General features: G+C 55.7%; 4 protein-coding genes across 4 annotated transcripts; 2 read left to right on the top strand and 2 right to left on the bottom strand.

Annotated features, from left to right (window-relative positions):
• Positions 1–149: 149 nt before the first annotated feature.
• J4E88_006802 (uncharacterized protein) lies at positions 150–4,339 on the bottom strand (the record flags this gene model as incomplete). Its single annotated transcript, XM_049400424.1, has 2 exons — positions 150–961; positions 1,018–4,339. The coding sequence occupies 2 exons, from the start codon at positions 4,337–4,339 to the stop codon at positions 150–152; spliced, it is 4,134 nt and encodes a 1,377-aa protein (XP_049254043.1).
• Positions 4,340–7,804: 3,465 nt separating this feature from the next.
• J4E88_006801 (uncharacterized protein) lies at positions 7,805–8,296 on the bottom strand (the record flags this gene model as incomplete). The annotated part of the gene is made up of 3 exons (XM_049400423.1): positions 7,805–7,867; positions 7,929–8,240; positions 8,294–8,296. The coding sequence occupies 3 exons, from the start codon at positions 8,294–8,296 to the stop codon at positions 7,805–7,807; spliced, it is 378 nt and encodes a 125-aa protein (XP_049254042.1).
• A 245-nt stretch (positions 8,297–8,541) lies between these two features.
• On the top strand, positions 8,542–9,373 carry CPR2 (Peptidyl-prolyl cis-trans isomerase B; the record flags this gene model as incomplete). Its single annotated transcript, XM_049400422.1, has 5 exons — positions 8,542–8,652; positions 8,703–8,797; positions 8,851–8,936; positions 8,990–9,118; positions 9,168–9,373. The coding sequence occupies 5 exons, from the start codon at positions 8,542–8,544 to the stop codon at positions 9,371–9,373; spliced, it is 627 nt and encodes a 208-aa protein (XP_049254041.1).
• Positions 9,374–10,518: 1,145 nt separating this feature from the next.
• On the top strand, positions 10,519–14,259 carry J4E88_006799 (uncharacterized protein; the record flags this gene model as incomplete). The annotated part of the gene is made up of 5 exons (XM_049400421.1): positions 10,519–10,727; positions 10,779–12,106; positions 12,456–13,538; positions 13,694–13,728; positions 13,780–14,259. 5 exons carry the CDS (start codon positions 10,519–10,521, stop codon positions 14,257–14,259), a joined length of 3,135 nt encoding a protein of 1,044 aa, XP_049254040.1.
• Between the last annotated feature and the right edge of the window lie 2,066 nt (positions 14,260–16,325).

Below are 16,325 nucleotides of genomic sequence, written 5' to 3'. Positions count from 1 at the left end.
ACGCAAAAGGAAACCCAAATCCCGCCTCTCCGGCGCTTCCAAGTAACCAAAGATCCGGCCCGTGGTCCTGAATTAAGAATCAAAAATTAGACTGAATTCTTGGTGCATCGTCATGTGTCGTCTCTGTCGCGAATCGAGCCAAGGCTTGCTCACTCGAACGCCGTCTCTTCTCGTACCATTAGAGGGTTGTTGGTGTTTTGTGAATACATTCGTGCATCCATCCGTCCATCTCCGCGTGGAGGGTTGGATCCACCCGAGCCCTTGCGTTGGCCGCCCATGCCCATGCCCATGTTCATCAAAAGCATGCCGCTCTCTCGTTTTCGTTGCCGCTGTTCGCGAGCTCCGCTAGACTGAACAGCGCCGTTCAAGCTGCCGTATCCCTCTCCAGAGTGATATGGCTGGTCGTAGGCTGGCGCATCGTAGCTGGGTCGCATGGGAATAAATCCCGAATCATAGCCGTTGTATTGGCCTTGCTGCTGTTGGCCGTACTGCTGCTGCTGCTGTTGATACTGCTGCGGGGGCTGTGGGGGCGGATAGCTGGGAGCGCTATTCCCTTGATAGCCTTGAGGCGGTCGGTCCATACGCTGCTGGAATGTCGTCTCGTTGTATGCCGGCGTTGGGAGGTCTGAGAACATCTGCCTCCGAGGAGACCGAATCGCGTCGTCCCCCAGGTGAGAAGTGTTGTTGCGGATCTCGTGGATCGGGGAGCTTGCTTCATCGAGAGCAGTACCGAAGATATCCGTGTAGTCAGTCAGGAAGAAGGATATCAACGGGGCCGGAATGTTCAGAGTCGGAGCAAATACGATGCCAACATTCCTCACGGTCATCTTGTTCACCCCGGAATTGTCGACAATCTCAATCAGGAAAGACGCCATGTGTCGCAAGAGCTCAAGGTTAGGCCTAGGTAGCTTGTGTACCAGAACGTTAAAGCTCTGGATCTTCTTGCTACGCTCGTCCATATCTAGAATGTGTCAGCCCATGGTCTACTAATCAACGTCATCCGGATAGACCACTTACCGAGAACCTTGAGGAAGTCAAGATGCAGTTCCCGAGTTAGGACAGAGGCCGGCAGTTCTCGCAGGTACAGCTTGAGAAGCGATGCGACGGCGTGAACGTCATAGTACTGCCCGTCTAGCAACCTGATGTCACCTTCGTTGTTGAACCGATCGCGCAGGCCCTTGATAACAATATTTGATCCACTGAGCCGGAAGATGCCCTCTTCGCTGATTGCCTTCTTTGCTCGCAGATACTCCAAGCACCTGTAGACGACAGCTGGCAGCGCCACGTTGACACCGTCAGGCTGCGTAAACTCCACAGCTTCCATAAGTGGAATACCAAACACACTGCGGCCCGGAGGCAGGCGATGTTCTACAGCTGGCTGCAGCGGAGTGCTGACCTGGACTGGTGCGAGGTCAGAAGAGCCGCCACGACCTCTAAAGCCGAATATGCTACGTTTCTTGTCTTTGACGGTCGTGGGTCCTGCCGCTGGTTTGCTGCCCCAGCTCTCAGAGTCCTTGATGGGGGTTCCGTTGCTTGGTCCTGAGATGGCAGGATAGTGACCTGAATTATCTTGAAGGAAGGACGAATCCTTGGGCGACCCCCGTGACGACTTTTCTACCATCATATCACGGTGATTGGGTCCGCGGACGGGAGCTTGCGCTTGCACTGTGTCGTCATAGCTGAGGCCTTGCAAGCGATCCTGCTCTCCCATATCAGGGCTTTCTCTCCGCTGAGAGCGTGCCGAATCTTGGCTGGCCTGCTGCTTTTGAAGACGCGTAGCAGAGGGGACGCGAATCTCGACTGGCGAAGTTTCGTCTGGTATGTCGACATGTTGCAGAAGAGCCTCGACCCAAGCATCTCGCTCTTCATCGTTCTCCGCACACAGCACATGGCGCACCAAGCTCGTCGAATCTTTTCGCTTTGGCTCCAAGATGAGGAAGGCGTGTCGATATTGGTTATCTTCAGAATCGTCCCGTCGTTGTGGCGATTGGTTTGACTGCTGTTGTGACTGCTTCCCAATCTGTGCATTTTGCAGCTTGATCGTTCCCAAGTGCGCACCGCCCTCGCCCTCAAAGTACCTGAACTCTGAGCCATCCAGAACAAAGAAACGCGCTTTCCAGCCTCCGAAATTCTTGCCACGCTTGGTGAGGTAACCTTCCTTGCGCTGCGTTTTCTGAACAGACACTATCGGACCTGGTGTGGGCTCGGGGGCCAGTCTATCGCCAGCCTGGGCGCCTATTACATCAGTAGACAGGTATTCACAGACAATCAATGCCGTCTTCTCGTTCATGGGAGTTTCCAGGACAGTATCAAAGTATTGGTTGAGGGCGACCCGGCGAGCGTCAATCTTGGCAGGCGCATGTCCTCCGAAGAGAGCACGGTCTGGAAGTCGTCCCTGAAAGTCGCACAAAGACCTCAGCTGAGAGTCTAGAGAAGGCAGCGTAGCAATGGTCTTTTCCACACGCCACAGCTGTTTGTTATCAGAGCGGGCGTAGACGGCAAGAATAAAGACAGGGTCCTCCTCCTGCGGCTTGGGGGCGAGCATGCTCATACGTGATGGCCGAAGGCGAGACGAGAAGACCTTTACTTGAATGGAGGGCAGTGCATTCGGGGGCAGCAAGAGTCCGGGGTACTGGTCTGACACGAGTCCGCGGTAGACGTGTTCTGCATCCGGAACATCGTTGAGGGTAGGGCTGCTCGATGGTGATTCTGGACTGGGCTGTGCACCTGGTACAGTCAAAAGGCCCGTCGACGCCTCTTTGCGTAGCTGGTTAGGCTGCTGATTTTGGTTGACTGGGGGTGACTGATACGACTGAGGTGTGTTTGGTGGGAATGGAACTTGTTGCTGCATTGCCCGAGCAGCCGACTGGTGCGTGGTAGTCGGCGACATGGGTGGTGATGCGATGGACTGCTTAGGATTTCTGGGTAACGGCGATCCGAGTGGCCTGTCCGTGGGTCGGGGGCTGGAAGGTAGACCTGGACTCATGAGTGGGGATGCGACGCTCCGGTTAGCCATCATAGAACTATCGGAGTTTGCAGGACTAAGAAGAGCATTCAGAGAGTTGGCTGGCGGGTGACGGGGAGAGAGTGGAAGGCCCGATTGCAGCGCATTGAACTGACGCGGCGAAAGGGGAACCGGGACCGCCTGAGGCTGATCGCCTGCTGGTGTTTCAGAAGGCGTCGCTTGTTTGCTCTTGCTTTCGCTTTTCTTCTTCTTCGACTTGCTTCGAGCTTCCTCATCTTTCGAATACATGGCCTCACGGACCCTGTCATCTTCCTCTCGAGTCTTTCTCCTTCCTCGCAGCTCCACGACAGGTATCTCATCCACCTCCAGTATATCGTCGTAATCAGAGTCGACATCGTCGCCATGCACGGCCCGGTGGAGATGTGCGCTGGTCGTTGTGGGTTTCGACAGGTTGAGTGGAGCTGGCGGTGCCTTTCGCAGAGGCTGCGGAGTCTTTCTTGGGGGTGATTCAAAGCCATCGCCGCCGACGACAGGCGTAGCTTGGATCAGCGATATCTGCGGAGGCTGGAGCTGTGAGCTGCCCGGGACGAGCGTCACGTCTGAGGTGTTCTGGGGAGGAGTGGCTGGCTTCGGGGCTTGCGCTGGGGGTTGAGCAGCATCGCCGGGCTGCAGCAATGTAGAGTCGAGGCCGAGGCCCCTGCTACCAAGGCTAAGGGGTTGCACGGAGTAGTCTGTAGGTGAGTTTACGGCTGACGAGATGTTGGATGCCGTGGAATGAGACGGCGACGTCGCTAGCTGTGAGTCTGGGATGAGATGCGGTGCGGGGTGCTCTTGCGTCAGGGGCGATGTCTTGTGCTCGGTGGCTTTGGTGTCGCTGGGCCGAGCGGCGTCACCAGGTTGCTCACCGAGGGCTGGCGACTGGCTGGTCTCGCGTTCCACGACCGAGTCGAACGTGTCGGACTTTTGCAGCGAGCCGGGGCCGGGTGGCAGCTGCTCAGCGTACTCCTTGAACTTTCTGCGGTAGCGGTCCTTGTCCTTCAGTGCGCGCTCGAGGTCTTTCTGGAGCCCGATGATCATGGACCGTTGCTTCTCCACCAGCCGCCAGAGCTGCGCGTTGTGGCTGGACGTGTTCTGCTTGTCCTTCCACAGGGCCAGCATGGCGGCCTCGGGTGAGCCTGCAGCGGCCATCAGACTGGCCATGTCTGGGGGGTTGGCGGTGCTCGTGTCCTGCGACGGCCGGGGCGCATGGCTGGCGGGCGGGCGGTTCTGCGAGGCCGTCGACGACAGCGAGGATGCGGCCGAGTCTATCGAGGGGTTGCGGACTGGCACCGTCGGCCTCGTGTCTGGCCGGTTCGGGCGTGATGGTGGAGGCATGGTGACGGGCGAGGCTGGCGGGGAAATGCCAGCCGAAGACAGCGTGGGAGACGACAGCTGGCGGAGTCTGGCATACGCAGACGGCCGCGACGGCTGCGCGAAGCTCGGGGTGGGGACGGTGGGTGGTGTAGGCGGGTGCGCTGGCTGGGTTGGGCGAATGGGCGAGGTATGCTGCTGCTCCTCCGCCAGCAATGCGTCGAGCTTCTCGCGCGGACTGCGCGGTTCGTCGAGGCGTGGTGAGTCGCGGTAGCCCGGCTGCTGGCACGGGGGGCCGCTATTACCAGTCGAATACAGCGGGCTTGGGACGGGTTTGCGACGTGCTCGGGGCGGGTGTTGCTCGTCCGCCGTGGCCGGCACGTTGTGCGAGCGCGTCGAGTCGTCGCGAAGGCTGCGAATACTGTCCGCGAGCGACGGCGCGGAGAGAGAGTGCAAGGGCGACGGCGGCTGGTGCTGAGCGATGTGATGTGCCGCCGTCCTTTCCTGGAGCATGTGCATGTCTGTATTCGTCGCCGCCATGTCCAAGGCTCAAACGGGCTAGCGGACGACCGGGATATCTGGTCGACGGTATAGCAGACGGCCAGTGGGGATTAGTGTTTCGGCGACGCTCTGAGTGTCTGGTGAATCCAAAGCTGCCACGCTCAGCAGTCTCGTCAGCATCTGGCGTCCCGCGCAGCTTGAGACAAGTCTCCGTCAGAAGGAGCAGCCGGAACAGAAGAGATTTGGGCTTGTCGCCTGCCGGCTTCTCATTCGGCGCCATAACCGCCCTTGTAGGAGCCGGGCCAAAGTCAAGCCTGGTTCCTGCAGCAGAAGCGAGCCCTGTAGGCCGTCGTCTCCATCATCGCCTCCGCACGCCTTGATGGCTGCGTCCCCTCACGTTTTAGATGTGCCCAAACCCGTCTGCATCCCCGTCGACCACATGCCCGCGTAGGCGCCAGAAAGCTACTTTGGCTTTTCCATTGGCGCACACCTGTGGCTTGCTAGCCGTAATCAACTACGAGCCACCATCCACCGCCCCTCTTGTGCAGAACGAGATGTGCGCGTGGTCTGCTGTCGCTGGTGCCCGCAGGCAAGCTGACAACAGCCTGACAAGCCAAAAGGTGCGAAATGCCCACCTATTGGCTACAGCCCAGATGATTTGGCATGCGAGTCCAGAGAGTGTATTGATTCGGCGGCGCGATAATCTGCGACTCATGGCAGACTCGAGAGCAACTCCGCCAGCCGTCTGGCCGTCTGGCCGTCGATTGGATGGTCGTGGTAATAATGTCTCTTGCGCACGGAGGCGTTCGAGTTGAAGGGCTGCTGGGTCGCTGCAGCACGAAGGATTTGCCAGGCCGAATCGGGGCTAGATCCGTCGATCACTTGGCACTCGTAGATGCAGCTCCGAACTCTCAGAGACAACCACCGCATGCCGTCCATCACCATGAGTGCCCAACCATCCGCTCTGCACCGCGGCTGAATGCTCGAGTATGCTGACGGCCGATACATGCCGCTTGGAACGCATATCAGAATCATACGATTCCTACCGACCTGCGATTACATCTGAAACTCATCCGCCGTCAAGCGAAGTGTACTGCAGGGAGCCGCTGATAGTTCCACGACTAGACCGTAACCGTCGCCACATGGTGATCACGAGCTGCACCTAGGCTGCGCAACGAACCCAAGGCCCAGACTAATAATTCCTCTTTGCAATGCTCTGTCAGGGGTAATTTGGATGATTGAGGCCGAGAAACGTCTTTTGTTTTTTCTGTCTCTGCGCTGGTACCCACCGCAAGCCGTGGAAATGAGGTGCGACATTGCAGCGGACATCATCACTCGGGCGAGTAAAGATGCGGCATGAACAGCCTCCTTGATGGTCCAGCACCCACATCCTTCGACCGCACGCATTCCCTCCACAGATGCAGGGTGAACCTGAGGCAGACGCTACCCCAAAGACATGGCAAGCATAACTCGGAACAGATGTTTCCATGCGAGTTGGGTCAAGCCGCAAGCCTCTCTCACGTCTAATTATACATCGCATATCCAGCTCCGAGGGGCAACACCGAAGTATTATGATCTTCGTGATTGCAAATACGAGCTTTGCTGCGTTGAACAGGACAAATCACCAACGTCTAAATTGACAAGACTGCATCAACAGGAGCGCGGACATTACATCTCTGGTAACATGCGGAACTCACCGTGAAAGGAAAGCTATCCTCATTTGCAAGTGGTAGTCTTTCATCAATGCATGCGCATACCTGTGAGAGCTCCGTCCGGAATGTAAGCTCCCGTTCGACTGCTAACCGCCGCCTGGACCTACAGTTCCCGCCATCAAATGTGGAGGAAGTATAGATCGGAGAGTGAAGTGGCGCCAAGATGGAGGCCAATAACGCCTCATCGGAACCTTGTGATGGTTTGCGCCATGGGACAGCTACTGCGTGGGTAAACCTAGTATGGAGAACCCTTGCTCAATGAACAAACGCCTACCATCATGCTCAAGACGTTCCAGTTCCCATTCGCTACATCTGCGTACATCCACAGGTATGTTGCTTTGGAAATTACGAGGAAAGCGATGCACGCAGATACAGTGAGAACATGGACGGGTTCTGCCTGTCCAAGAAGAAGAAACCGCATGGTGTAGCGTTCGAGGCTAATTCACGGGAGGCAATGCGTACCGAGCGAACGCAAAGTCAAAGCCAGTTTCTGAGCAGGGAACAATGTGGGCGCTTGAATAACTTTCGAAAATAGCTATCATGGAAGATAATATCGTCATTATTGCCTCGGCGTTTGCAAACCACTTGCTTCATAACGTACTGTTCGAGACAGTGAGCAGCCGTCAATCAGCATTACGAAACCGTGTGTTGAGTGGCATACTGTCCATTGAACTCGAGTCCCGAGTTGTCAAGCGAATTCGCGAGCATTTTCACATTCCCCACAGCTTTTGATCCATGTCAGGATGACCGGACCCAAAACAGACATGTGCTTCAATATTCAGATTGTTAATTCCCATAGCTACAAGACACCTGGCTGTCACCAAGCAGCTGCTACTCTGTTATACAAAATCTTAGGTGTAATTTATCTATCGATCCTGACATCCTTCACACTGACCTTGACAGCTTCGTATCCGATGCTGGGCAACTGGGGTAGCGATCAGTTCGACTTGTCAACTTCCAAATGAGTTGCACTAATGGACTTCATCTGCAAAGAAGAGTTTGAGGCCGGGTGAAGGTCTGCACAACTACACTGTCTCTGAATCACAGATCGCGTTTTCGATGCAGAGACAGTGAGACAAGGCTCCGCATTGCTGGACTCCGTTGTAACACTGTCGAAGCATCGGCTCACCTCCAATGGATATACTAAGAAAAAGCGTCCGATATACTCAATGTAGTTGTGTCGTTAATCCATGTTTTCCTTCTAACTGCGTCTTGTAGACACGGGTCTATGCCTGCGCACCATACAGTATAATACACTCGTAGGCTTTCGTACTCCTTACAGCCCCACTCTTCCACTACCGCCTCGCTCCATCTTGTTCAACCGTCGCGCAGTAGCAATCTGCGATTGTTAGCCCATTGACCCACCAAGACCACAGCCACTCTCCTAGGGCCAAACCTACCTGTGTCCTTGTCTTCTGGCCCCTCACGGGCAAGCCCATAGCGTGTCTCCTTCCACGATATGTGCCCATATCCCTCAATCTCCGGATGTCGTCCTGCACTTGCCGCCGTAAATCGTTCTCAATCTTCATGTTGGCCAGTTCCGCGGTCAGATCCATGACGGTGGCGTTTTTCAAGCTGCCGACTTTCGCCCACGGGTGGATGTAGAATTTCGCCATAATGCGCTGCGAGACCGAGGGCCCGATGCCAAAGAAAGATTCGAGGGATCGCTTCACGAGCGTCGCTTCCGTGAAGCTGAAGCCGTTGATGAACACCTAAACCGTCAGTAAGACGCGCGCAAGGGGAAATGGGCGTTCCAGTCGCGTACCATGGCGGGTCAGCGTTCCGACAGCGAGTTCGCGTGTTGGAGTGTCAATTGTCGTGTCTGATCTCGAACTCCAGACTTCCGTTTCCCGCTAGACCCAGCCGGCGCTAGTGCGACAGTGCGGGCAATGGCTCTACCTAGGTAAAACGCAACGTTTCAACACCTCCTCCACCATCGCATTCCGCAGGGGGCTGTCCAAACTACTTAACCTTGCGACTTCCCTCGATTGTTTCCCGACACAATCAGGCACCATGGCTACCATCCAGAGAGCTGTCATTTCGCTCCTCTTGATCCTCTCGATCACTTTCGTCTTCTTTGCTCAGAGCACCGAGGCTGCAAAGGGTCCAAAGATCACTCACAAGGTGTGTATAGCTTTCAATCGGATGCAGCCGGACTTGCTGACTAGATCCAGGTCTACTTCGACGTTACCCACGGCGATGAAGAGCTAGGCCGCATCACCATCGGTCTCTACGGCAAGACCGTTCCCAAGACCACTGAGAACTTCCGGTACGAACGGATACAAGTCTACGCATAGCTCGGGGGGCTAACATAGACTACAGCGCTCTCGCTACTGGCGAGAAGGGATTCGGTTACGAAGGCTCTACTTTCCACCGCGTTATCAACAACTTCATGATCCAGGGTGGTGGTAAGTCCGACTCATGCCCGGGTCTAGGATTCACAATGCTGATCAACGGCTAGACTTTACCAAAGGCGATGGTACAGGAGGTAAGAGCATATATGGAGAGAAGTTCCCCGACGAGAACTTCAAGCTCAAGCACACCCGGAAGGGTCTCCTCAGCATGGCCAATGCTGGCAAAGATACCAACGGTGAGTACCCTTCCCTTTCACTCCCTGCAGCATGCACTGACTATCCTAGGCTCTCAGTTCTTCATCACCACCGTCATCACCAGCTGGCTCGATGGCCGCCACGTCGTGTTCGGAGAGGTCCTCGAGGGCTACGAGGTCGTGGAGAAGATTGAGAACGTGAAGAAGGGTGCTGGAGACAAGCCGGTCCAGACTGTCAAGATCGCCAAGAGCGGAGAGCTCGAGGTGCCAGAGGAAGGTATTCACGCGGAACTCTAGACATCAGTACGCATTCTTTGCTATTGAGTCGACCCCTCAGGTTGGAGAGCTGCTGATAGTTGTACCTTTTTCTTCAAGATTTATACGGTCATGCTGAACCAGCCATTCCTGGCGACGAACTCGATATCACAGCGACTCCGTCTCACGACGATATCGTCAACATTGCTGAGGTATCCCAGGCCTCCTCCACCAAGGGCAAAATTCCTGGCCTGGCTGCTGCTGCTGGTTCTGCTGATGGTTTGTCGGTCGGTCAGAAGCTTTTCTTTATTGGGGCTGTCGTTGCGATTTGCGTGCTCTTCTTGAAAACGCGAAATGGAGGGCAAAGCAACATTATGGGTGGGTTCAAGGAGAAGAGCATGGCCTAGATTACGACGAAATGCAGAAACGTTCCTTTAGTAGAGCATTGATCTGATACATGGTGAACATGGCTCTCTAATGTGTCAAGACGCTAGCTAGGGTAGAGGGGATACGATGTCCTTGCAGTCCCTGCATTACCCGCCGATGACGATGTGCAACGGTCAGGGCACGTCCAGGGTAAAAGCAAAGAAGACAATGTTGGGTTATCTAAAGCCATGGCACAGTCGCACAGGATGGCCTGGAGCCTGCACAAGAACCTAGAAAGGCCGCCACTACATTCAACTGCGGCCATGTCACAGTGCATGTCGCATGAAAAGCAAGCCTGCTGCAGCACACGACAGCTTCCATCTGTGACGTTCACCGCTCCCCACTCGCCACAGCCTGAGAACTCTGAGAGGGAGCGCTAGCGCCAACGGGGACTAGTGCGGGAAGGGTTCTCCGACACGCTTTTTTAACTTACCTGCGGCCGTCTCCCTCTTCCCTAACCACCCACCCTCCAAAACTACTCTGTGTGTATTGCACAACCTTACAAGCTCTTTTCCTGTGAAGTCCTTTCTTTTGGTCTTCACTTCTTTACTTCTCGTTTTAGGACAGAGGCGTTCCCTTCTTTCCTGACAGAACGAGTCTCAGGCACCCGCCTGCGAGTTACGAGTTTCGTCACTTAGACCTGCTACTTTTCGTCTGTCGCTCACCGCCGAGCCAGCCGAAGCCAGCACATCTGTAATTTGCGCCCTGCACATTGCACTGCCAAACACACCCTCAACCAACTCGATTCCACCACGCCCATCATGGCTGAACAACTCGACATGGGTCGTCTCAACATCAACGACTCCCAGCACAACCCCCAGAACGGCTTCAACGGCGAGCGTTCTGCCTACATCCCCCCTCACCTTCGCGGCCGTCCCCAGGGCGGTCCCGGAGGCCCTGCACCCATGGACGGCCCGCCCCCGATGATGAACGGCGGCGGTCTCGGCGGCAGCGCGTGGGGCCCTGGAGGGTCAGTCAACACCCAGGACACAAAACAGGAAGGTATGCTAACTGGTGACAGTCAGGGTCCTCCCCCTCAGATGAACGGCGGCGGCGGTGCCGGTGGCTGGGCCAACGCACCCAACTTCACTCCCCGCGGTCGCGACGGTCCCCCAGGCGGTGGATGGGGCGGTGCCCCTCGCGGTAACTTTGACCCCAACGCCTACGGCAAGCCCGGCGGCGGTGGCTCTGGAGGCGCCCGCGGGTCTGGCGACGGTGCCTGGAAGGACGGCAAGCACGTTCCCGGCCCGCCCAACCAGCGCCTCGAGCGCGACCTCTTCGGTATGCCCAACGACCCTTCCAAGCAACAGACCGGTATCAACTTCGAGAAGTACGATGACATCCCCGTCGAGGCCTCTGGTCAGGGTGTCCCCGAACCCGTCACACGTTTCACAAACCCGCCTCTCGATGACCACCTGCTGAGCAACATCGAGCTCTCCGGATACAAGGTTCCCACTCCTGTACAGAAGTACTCCATCCCCATCGTCATGGGTGGCCGTGATCTCATGGCTTGTGCCCAGACTGGTTCCGGAAAGACTGGTGGTTTCCTCTTCCCCATTCTCGCCCAGGCCTTCCAGAATGGCCCCTCTCCTCCTCCCGCACAGGCTCAGGGTGGATACGGACGTCAACGCAAGGCTTACCCCACTTCGCTCGTCCTTGCTCCTACCCGTGAGTTGGTCTCCCAGATCTTCGACGAAGCCCGCAAGTTCGCATACCGCTCCTGGGTCCGTCCTTGCGTCGTCTACGGTGGTGCCGACATTGGCTCTCAGCTTCGCCAGATTGAGCGCGGCTGCGATCTTCTCGTTGCTACCCCCGGTCGTCTCGTTGACCTGATCGAGCGTGGCCGTATCTCCCTCGCTAGCATCAAGTACCTCGTTCTCGACGAGGCTGACCGCATGTTGGACATGGGTTTCGAGCCTCAGATTCGCCGTATCGTTGAGGGTGAGGACATGCCTCCTACCGCTGCCCGCCAGACACTCATGTTTTCGGCCACCTTCCCCCGCGATATTCAGATGCTCGCCCGCGACTTCTTGAAGGACTACATTTTCCTTTCGGTCGGTCGTGTCGGTTCCACTTCTGAGAACATCACCCAGAAGATTGAGTACGTCGAGGACGGCGACAAGCGCTCTGTTCTCCTTGATATTCTCCACACACACGGTGCTGGTCTCACCCTGATCTTCGTCGAGACGAAGCGTATGGCCGACTCGCTGTCCGACTTCCTCATCAACCAGGGCTTCCCCGCCACCTCCATTCACGGTGACCGCACTCAGCGCGAGCGTGAGAAGGCTCTGGAGATGTTCCGAACTGGACGTTGCCCAATTCTTGTCGCCACTGCTGTCGCAGCTCGAGGTATGTAGTTTTTTCAATTTTTTCGTTCGTTCCTTCCCTTCCTATGTGGCAGGTACCACCATGGTCAGCACCTGCCATGACGGGTGTCAACAACACCTCGTCTCACTTTTTTCAATCCTTCCAACCTGCACTGCACTCCTACACACTTTCCCTTCATACCTCACTGTCGTTCACCAACGCACCTTACTGTCGTTCGACGACTACATCTTCGCACCTCACTGTCGTTCGACTTCACCTCGTCGCACCTGCCGTTCCTGTGTGCTATCAGCACTCACTTTCCCGCCGCACCACAGAATCGACAGTGTCGGTTTGGACGGTGTCCATCGGTATATTGCACGGTGCATTACAGGCTGCATTACCATCATGTTGCCGGACACCTCAGACATGTTGGTGCTGATGCTGTGGCTGGCGTGGGCTCTACTATCCCGAACGTCTCGCTCGATGAAATCAAGCATGTTTGAGAAGACCTTTCCGACAGAGCTGTCACTCAAGATGGTCACAACCTCTGCCCCGCTCACCTTCGCTGCTGGTCTCATGGCTGTCATCCGGTCTCCCACCGCCCCCACCATTGACTACTTCAAGACCCTCACCATTCCAAATGGGAAAGTGTGGGCTGTCTACGTCCTGGTCATGGAACGTGCCGGCTACCGTCCGAAGACCTACTGCGGTAGCGGCACCGATTCAATTGAAGGTGCTGATCGACGGATGAAGACATACGACGCCCGCACACGCGGTATCTTCTCCGACCAGATTTCCCGCACCGTCGAGAAAGCTCTATGCGACGGTTGGGTCATTACTCATAAGGGGTATCTCGTCACGACACCCCTGCCCCGCCCTTACTTTCGGTTCCTGACCCGTGGTCTCTTCCTCGTCCTTGAAGCTGTCTTCAGCCTGGTCTTCTGGATGATGCTTTCAAAGAAAGACTACTCTATGCCACTTCTATGTCCTTGGCCCGTCGATACCCTTACCTACGACGGTGCTTGCACCCACTTCTCCATCAACGAAGGAGGGTGGCAGGGTGCTGATGAAGACCAACGGTACGAGGGTCTCACCCCTGAGCAAGCCGACGACCTCGATTTGGAGTACAAGCAGGCCAAGAGCCGCATGTACGTTGCCAACAAGGGTGAGGGCGTTCACAAGGCCAACACGCTACGCTACGGTCTGCAGCAGCTGGCATCACAGGCAAACAAATGCAATGTCTGCAACCTCGACTTTCGTTCACCTGCCAAGCTCCGCGAACATCAGACACTCCCCATTCATCTACGCAAGGCAGCTGGACAGGGCCCCCAAACCAATGGTCGGGGTGGTTCTCAGAATGCTGTTCGTAGTGGTCGCTTCCGCTGCAACACTTGCAACAAGAACCTGTCGACCGCCGGTCGCCTCACCACACATCTGAATGGCCCTCGACACGCAAAGCAGCTGAGGACCCTAGGTTTGAGCCCTGCGCTCACCTAACCTCACTACCCTCTACCGGAAAACCCCTTTTTGGCTCCCTTCTTCCCCCCTTTGATTCCCTCCCGCCTCCGCTTCTTTTCTTTTATTGCTTTTACAGCTTCTATTACTTTATGAACTTCGATGAACACTCAGCTAACTGTCTTATCGGCCTGGATATTCCGAACGTTGTACGTATCACCCTACTCCTCACTTCCTGACATTTACTGATTTTTCCCCAGACTCACGTAGTCAACTATGACCTTCCCACCGACATTGACGATTATGTTCATCGAATCGGTCGTACTGGACGAGCTGGAAACACTGGTATTGCCACTGCTTTCTTCAACCGCGGCAATCGCGGAGTCGTACGCGATCTCCTTGACCTGTTGAAAGAGGCCAACCAAGAGGTCCCTAGCTTCCTCGAGTCCATTGCTCGCGAGGGCTCCGGCTTCGGTGGAGGTCGTGGTGGCCGTGGAGGCGGCCGTGGCCGTGGCAACGCTGCTACCCGTGACGTTCGTCGCATGGGCGGTGGTGGTTTCGGTGGCGGTGGCGGTGGCCAGTGGGGAGGTGCTCCTCAAGGTGGCTATGGAGGTGGCTTCGGCGGTGCTCCCGGCGGTGGCTACGCTCCTCCAGCTCCCGGCGGCTACGGTGGTGGCGGCGGCGGCTTTGGTGGAGGCTACGGCAACCCATCCGGCCCTGGCGGCAATTCTTGGTGGTAAACGTGCAACGCACCGCTTCACGATATAGCCAGCCCGGGACACATTTTCTTCTCTACGATACCCTGGGCCTTCGTGTCGCCGCTACCGATGGCTTGCTTTCGATTTCCTTCACTTGCGAATGTTTTCTGCGAATCTTTCCCGGTTACCGCGGATCGATGCGGAAATCTGGAATCTCATACCCCAATCAGCATATAGACAGCGACTGTTTTTTTGCGGATCTGCCTGTTTTCGAGCTCTTCTCGCATACGATACCCTTCGACGCACTCTTGTCGAGCTCGAACATAGATGGCAGGACCCTCGTCTTTCTCGCAAAGGCATGCATTACGAACATTTCACGACTTCGCTCTTCTGCAAGCATGCTGCTTGGGGAGCTATAGATTCTCGCTTTCCGAGTCTTCCACACGCGGATGACCTCTCTGAGCATTTCCTTATCTTACGACAAAAGCGGTTCCTTTTTTCCCGGTCATACCCCTCGACGACAACGTCTTTCTCGTCGTCCTTGCGTCTCTCGGTCTCTCCACACGCGGAGAGTAGCAGCATGACCCTGTTTTGGACGACGGAAAAGTTTACTGCATAGATGGCGTTCATGAAGGTCTAGCCACGACCCAACCTTTGTACGAAGGAAGATACCCCCGGTTCTTTGTGGTAACCATCATGGTGGCTGTCTTTCCAAGGCCAGCTCGGCGGTGGGATTTAAATGCTCGTTTTGGTTTGCATGCGCATATGCGGACCTGACCCCGTGACTTGGGTGGAAGGAATCTGATAAAAGTATAGTTTCGAGCAAATGATTAGTTACATAGACTAGTATGCGCTGCCAATATGCGTGGCCTATACAATGCATGCGATTTGATACTTGCATATATTTCTCCTCAGTTGCTTCACATTTATCATAATGTGACATTACGTGGCATCTTACCGTCCCTCAACTTGGCGTGGCTGTCTCCAGAACATTATATCACTTCATCATCTTAACTAGAACTGCTGTGCATGTCCCGCTATACATTGCCAACGCGGTAACCGTGAATCATTGAGACTTCACTAGTTGACGGAGACTGTTTCTTAGTCGCCACCGCCTCCCACCTGATTCCTGGCTCTATCGTCCTTACCCGGCGAGTTGAGGTCCATATCAGTCGCTCACGCGTCTACTTCTCTTGCCTTCCCAGACATCATCTGCGCCACACCATCCACTCTATTCTTCGCGCACCCTCCCACATAGCATCAGCATACTCGGCATCGAATACATCATTTTCTCTCACCCTAGACACCGTGCTGAGATCAACTCGCTTTCAGGAAGTCGGCCCATCATACCACAATGCCAGACCGCCTCACAGGACACCCGTCCCTCCAAAAGACCCGTGACACCATCTCACGATGGGGACGATGGTGCGGCTCCCAGATATCAGACTGGACTGCGTTAGCGAGAGAAGAGATCGAAGCAGATTTGCGTCGTACCAAGCCGTGGAACACAAGTCTCTAGGATTGCTTGAATCCGCTGCCCTTATGTAAGTCTTTCCACACTTGTTGGTATGAGGATGGGGATGACGAGAAAGATGGACTAACAAGTAGCGTAGGTATCGTCACGTTCTTCTGTCCTTGCGTCACTTGCGGAAAGACGTGGCATCGTCTTCACTACAATGGCGACATGAGTGGCTATGAGATTGTCAACGTGCCGGTACGCCATTTCCCTCCCTGACAAAGTTCCATCCAGCTTCGATTAGCGTCCCACATTATCCCACCGCATACTTCCTTCTCAGATCTCTGACTGACACTACCGGGAACAGTGCATAGCCTACGGCTACTCGTTCCTCTGCTGCACCCCGCTCGCCCACGGCTTCCTCGTCTGCGTCCCCTTCGCATGGCAAACCTATCGGATCCGCAAACTAGGCGACCTCGGCGGCACTTGTGTTGCCGATATACTCAAGACGTGGTTTTGCACGTGCTGCTCGCTGATCCAGAACGAGAAGGAATCGAAGTTGCTGATTGAAGGGCGTACAACGGGGTTTTGGGGCGGTGACGGCGCAGGTGCTGAGGGTGTTGTTGTGCGGCAACCAGGTGGGGGGTTGGGG

This window comes from Alternaria novae-zelandiae (assembly GCF_023758075.1).
Source record: "Alternaria novae-zelandiae strain BMP 2774 chromosome Unknown scaffold_13, whole genome shotgun sequence".
NCBI classification, from domain to species: Eukaryota; Fungi; Ascomycota; class Dothideomycetes; order Pleosporales; family Pleosporaceae; genus Alternaria; species Alternaria novae-zelandiae.
This window is presented reverse-complemented; position numbering and strand designations above follow the sequence as displayed.